The sequence below is a fragment of the Lithobates pipiens genome, unplaced genomic scaffold, assembly GCF_037356315.1.
Source record: "Lithobates pipiens isolate NorthernLeopardFrog02 unplaced genomic scaffold, aLitPip1_a1.2 Scaffold_3, whole genome shotgun sequence".
Taxonomy (NCBI): Eukaryota; Metazoa; Chordata; class Amphibia; order Anura; family Ranidae; genus Lithobates; species Lithobates pipiens.
In genome coordinates this window covers 37733857-37739856 of record NW_027507790.1, presented here as the reverse complement: position 1 = coordinate 37739856, position 6000 = coordinate 37733857, and the positions used below count along the sequence as shown (strand labels likewise).

Sequence of the window (6000 nt, the reverse complement as noted above, 5' to 3'; positions counted from 1 at the left end):
CTTTGGAGGCGCGTTTACACCGCGCCTCCACCGGTCCTGCCCATTGAAATGAAGCGCCTGCAACGTGCTATTTGGGTGCTATTAACCCTTTCTTCGGCTGCTAGCAGGGGTTAAAAGTGCCCCGCTAGTGGCCGAATAGCGCCGCTAAAATTAGCAGCGCTTTACCACCAACGCGGCTGACAGCCAGTGTGAAAGGGCTCTTAAAGCACTCAGACTTTCACATTCGGACGGCACGTGAGGCAGTTTTCAGGCGCTATTTGTAGCGCCAAAACCCCTCAAAACCGACTCAGCGTGAAAGGCGTCCTATGGTGTGTACTAAGCATAGGCAGCAGAGTGATTTGGTGAGAACACAGGGACAGTCCCTTGTAAATTAGGGACTATGCTGACACCTCCCATCTTGCAGTCACAGCACCCAATGAAACCTGTCTCGGCTTCCCACCCCCAAAATCACAGAAGAACGCGCGGCCAAGTATGTGCGCGCTCCCCCTCCTCCAGCAGCGAGCCACCCCACGCACACGGAGGAGGGGGTGCTGGCTGCGCGTGACGCCAGGGCTACGCAAGGACCGGTGGGGTGTGGCTGGAGGGCAGTTGGTGCACGCGCACGCAGGAGGCGGAGGCGCGTTCGTGCCTTGAAGTGTGAAAGTTGTAGCCGACTCCCGGGGTGCGTTCCGGCTGAGCGGCATCATGGACGACCTGGGTAAGTGTGTGGCAGAGCAGGGAGGGGGGCTCATGGCTGGCTTTGGTTGTGGCAGTGATACCTGGCTTCCCCCAAGTTCTGTCCTGTGTGTGGGAAGGAGAGTGCCCGGTGCTGCGGTCAGTCAGTGGCTGTATGTGTGAGGAGAGAAGGAGAGAGTCTCCAGTGTGCGGGACAATCTTACAAGTGGCATTCCTGTGCCTATCACATGGAGGAGGGGGAGGCAGCACATGTTATGACGCTGAATGCAGCATGCTCCCTGTACTGGGCATCTTCTATGACTGCACTGCCTGGGGGAAGATGTGCCCATACACTGCCACCATACGAATCCTTCTCTTGTCTACACCATGACCCCCTGGTGATGTAGTTTTATTCTTCAAGGTGTTCGGATTCTGGTACATCTGGTTTGACAGCCTTGGGCTACTTATTTGTAGATGACATGTATTTCTATAGAGCTGACAGTTTACACAGCTTCACATTCTGTACATTCATCTCAACCCCCTACCCTCCCGAAGAGCTTACAATCTAATGGTGACCATCTTACAGAACGATCTGCACACAATCTGGGCATGCAATCAGATCTAGGCATTTATTGTAAAGACACATGGCATCAATTGATTTTTAAAGCACAACTGATTGGTTTTATAAAAAATAATAATAATTTGATTGCTCTTGATAGATCATAGGAAAGTAGATGACCAACTATGATCATTAGGCTTATGGGCACTCTTTCTAATCTCCTATTCAGTGTGTGTGGGGTGGGGGTTATTTACTAAAACTAGAGAACAAAATCTGGTGCAGCTCTGCATAGAAACCAATCGGCTTCCAGGTTTTATTGCCAAAGATTAATCGAACAAGCTAAAGTTAGAAGCCGATTGGCTACCATGCACAGCTGACCCAGATTCTGTGCTCTAGTTTTAGTAAATCAACCCTAGGGATTCTATTGATAATACAATCATATTTAAAATCATTCCATGTATGGATACCATAAGGCAAGTGCACATGCTAGGGCCAATTTGGACAGGAGCCAATTAACCCACCAACATATTTTGGGAGTGGTGGGGGGATCCCATGCAGCCACATGGGAACATGCAAGCTCCATGCCTTCTGTTGGGATTTAGTGTTTTTGGAGCACGAGGTGGAAAACAATCATGCATGCAGCCACATGGGAACGTGCAAACTCAATGCCGATTGTTGGGGTTCAGTATGTTTTTGGAACGTGAGGGGAAAATCATGAAAACTCAATGCTGATTGTTGGGGTTCAGTATGTTCTGGAATGTGAGGGGGGGAACATGCAAACTTGATGCTGATTGTTGGGGTTCACTATGTTCTGGAATGTGAGGGGGGGAACATGCAAACTTGATGCTGATTGTTGGGGTTCACTATGTTCTGGAATGTGAGGGGGGGAACATGCAAACTTGATGCTGATTGTTGGGGTTCACTATGTTCTGGAATGTGAGGGGGGGAACATGCAAACTTGATGCTGATTGTTGGGGTTCACTATGTTCTGGAATGTGAGGGGGGGGAACATGCAGACTGTTGGGATTCAGTATGTTCTGGAATGTGAGGGGACATGCAGACAGTTGGGTTTCTAATCAAGGACCCGAGTGCTAAAAGGCAGAAGTGCCAACCACTAAGCAAGTATTACTTATAACGTAAATGTATAAGACTGCATGGGCGTATTAAAAAATACTCTCATCTATGCCGGATCTTTCTGCCAGGAGCTGATAGAAAAATGCAGCCAGATGCTTGTTTTTGATTTGTATGTGACGTTTAGAAGCATATGTGCATAAACTTGTTCCGCTGACTAGAATATTTATCAGAGCCACTAGAAATAATTTCTGCACATTTTACACAAATGCATTTATATGTATCTCTAATTTATGGCAGTAAATTCTTGAGTTAATTTTTGGGATTTTTTTTTTTTTTTTTTCGAACGCTGCTGTAAAATACAAATCTTAGTGATTGCTTTTTATTTAAAAAAAAGTCATACTTGCCTGTTCTGTGCAATGGAATTGCATAGAATGATCTTGATCCTCCTGTTCTGTGGTGCCCATATAGGAAGTCTCTTGCTTAATCCCGAGCTGCGCTGCCTGCGTCCCTTACACACACAGCGGGGGGTTGGGCCCCCTGTGCTCTCTCCTCACAAGCTGTGATTGACAGCAGCAGGAGCCAGTGGCTGCACTGCTGCCTTTCTGTCCACTGAGGAGATAAAGAGAAAACTGCTCCTCTCTGGCACAGGGCAGGATCGATATCGGGCAGTTTTAACTATTTAGGAGGGGGTGGATCCTGTTCACAGAAGGATTTTTACTTGAATGCATTAAGGTAAAAAGAAAAACGTATGCCTTTAGAAGCACTTTAAGGTCGTAATGTGCACGAACAGCTGTGTTTAGAGCCATTAAAAAAAGGCCTGTTAAATGACCTGTTTTTCTGTCCATATAAATGAGGCCCCAAAAAAAACTTGAAATTTCATGAAAAGTCAACTGCAAACTTTGCTTCCCGGGTGGATTGGATTTAAATCGAGTCAATTTAAATCCATAATTTTTAAAGGGCAACTGTAATCTGTTTCACAGCGGCTCCTCCACTGACTCACTGTTGACTCACCAACAGTCCCATTCATTTTAATGGGACGGTTGGTGGTGCAGCAGTCACACAACGAGGGAAGGGTTGCGGCAGCAGGTGAGTGGACGCCTGCTAACAGGCGCTGCCATGATGGATCGGAATTGACAGATGCTATTTAAAATGGAAGTAAACCCTTCCAAACAACTTTGACCTACAGGTAAGCCTAGATTAAGGCTTACCTGTAGGTCCAAGTAATATCTCTTAAACCTATATGGTTTAGGAGATATTTGCCCGAAAATGGGCACCGCTGTCTACGGCGCATGCGCCGTAGACAGCGGCGCGCAGGCGCACTAAATGCGGCAAGTCCAAGAATGGATTTGCCTAATTTGTCGACTCCCGTGCGCATGCGCGGGAGTGACGTCATCGCGGCTCCGCCGAATGGCAGCGTCGGAGCTCCGAGACGCGACTCCCGTGCGCATGCGCGGGAGTGACGTCATCGCGGCTTCTCCGCTGTCATTCGTCGGAGCTGCGAGAGACGCCACAACCAAGATGGATGCGGCGGACTACAGGTGACAGCGGCGACTTCGCTGGCTCCTGTGTCAGGTAAGTGACACATAATGAGCTACTATGCGATGCATAGTAGTCCATTATGCTTTACCTTTGCAGGGAAAAAAAGAGGAAGTAAACCCATCAGGGTTTACTTCCTCTTTAAATGTAAGGACTTATTCTTGCTGGTAGTTAGACTCTTTAACCACTTGCCGAATGCCAGTACATGCCCTTAATTTAAGGACGAATATTGTTATGGCAGCAGTTAGTTACCATAATCCTGGTCAAAACGTCACTTCCGCCCATAGTTCTTAAAGTGGTTGTAAACCCTCCCCCACAACTTTGTCCCATGTAAGTCGGCATAAAAAACCCTAATGAACACTGCTTGTCTCCTTACTTGCTTAGTATTGTAATTCATTTTGTTCTTTAGAATGACATCACTGAGCATGCCCAGATCTCCCCTTATTTACAGCACACTCTCTGTGCTCATCTATCTGTTATCAGGACTTCCTACAGCACACAACACTGATATCCCAGGAGACTTCATAATCACTCAGAGCCACCTCCTACACACCATGTGATCTCACATGCACTGTAAAGCAGGGCATGGGACAGCATTACTGCAGTCTTATCAACTGAAGCTGATAGGACTCACACAGGCAAGCACAAGTAAATAATATGAAATAAAACAAGTCAGCTATGAACAAGGAAGCAGGGTTACCATAGAAACGTTGGATTGAGAAGGAGGCTTGGTTAACAGTACAGGAAGTGCTCAATGTAAGGGCGGAAATGCACTCCACTGTGGACTCAGAAAACAATACTTAAGATGGCGCTGCCTTACCCCTGGAAACAAGTTTTTTAAAGTTTCTTCAAACAGTAAGTAATATACAATTTGGGCTGGATTACAGTGGCTAAAGTTCTATAATTTACTTATTATAATGGACTAAATGAAAAGAAGCATCAGAGTGGGAGAGTTTACTTCCCCTTTAACCACTTCCCGACCAGCGCACGACGATGTACGTCGACAGAATGGCACGGGCAGGCATATTGGCGTACAGGTACGTCCAATATTCAATGCCGCCCTGCCATCGGGAGCGCGCCACCGGCGGCGCGCTCCCGCGCTGGTCGGGACCCCGTGAGTCCGGTCGCGGGACCCGCGGGCTCGATCGCTGCGGGCATCCCCGTGATCGTCTCACGGAGCGGCCGAATGGAGGAAATGCCGAGTAAACAGCATTTCTCCATTCTGCCTAGCAACTAGTGACGCTGATCTCTGCTCCATGTGATTGGAGCAGAGATCAGTGTTCACTAAATGAAAGCCCAACCCCCCCACAGTTAATAACACACCCCTAGGAACACTTAACCCCTACACTGCCACCCACTGGTTAACCCCTTCACTGCCAGTGTCATTTACACAGGAATCACTGCATTTATATATTGATTACTGTATAAATGACAATGGTCCCAAAAATGTGTCAAAAATGTCCGATGGGTCCCCCACAATGTCGCAGTCACAATAAAAATCGCTGATCGCCGCCATTACTAGTAAAAAAAAAAAAAAAATTATTAATAAAAGTGCTATAAAGCTATCCCTATTTTGTAAACGCTATAACTTTTGCGCAAACCAATCAATCGCTTATTGCGATTTTTTTTTTTTTTTTTTTTTTTTTTTTTTTTTTTTTTTTTACCAAAAATATGTAGAAGAATACGTATCGGCCTAAACTGAGGGAAAAAAAATGTTTTTTTATATATTTTTGGGGGATATTTATTATAACAAAAAGTAAAAAATAATTCGTTTTTTTCAAAATTGTCGCTCTATTTTTGTTTATAGCGCAAAAAATTAAAACCGCAGGGGTGATCAAATACCACCAAAAGAAAGCTCTATTTATGGGGAAAAAAGGACGTCAATTTTGTTTGGGAGCCACGTCGCACGACCGCGCAATTGTCAGTTAAAGCGACGCAGTGCCGAATCGCAAAAAGTGGTCTGGTCTTTGACCAGCAAATTGGTCCGGTCTGAAAGTGGTTAAAGGGCCATTTTATTTAAATAATTTTTTTAAAAAATTACAATTTATTTTAATTTTTGTACTTTTTTTTTTTTTAGTTTTTTTATTGCATTTTAGTGTAAATATGAGATCTGAGGTCTTCTTGACCCCAGATCTCATATTTAAGAGGTCCTGTCTTGTGTTTTTGGTATTACAAGG

At 45.5% G+C, this 6000-nt stretch overlaps 1 protein-coding gene across 1 annotated transcript in view; it reads left to right on the top strand.

Annotated features, from left to right (window-relative positions):
- The first annotated feature begins 541 nt into the window (after positions 1–541).
- Positions 542–6000, top strand: part of PXN (paxillin) — an 85083-nt gene continuing 79624 nt past the window's right edge. Inside the window, exon 1 of the mRNA XM_077461448.1 lies at positions 542–697. Within this exon, the coding sequence (XP_077317574.1) occupies positions 685–697 (13 nt within the window). The 5' untranslated portion in view covers positions 542–684. The remainder of the gene's footprint in view (positions 698–6000) is intronic.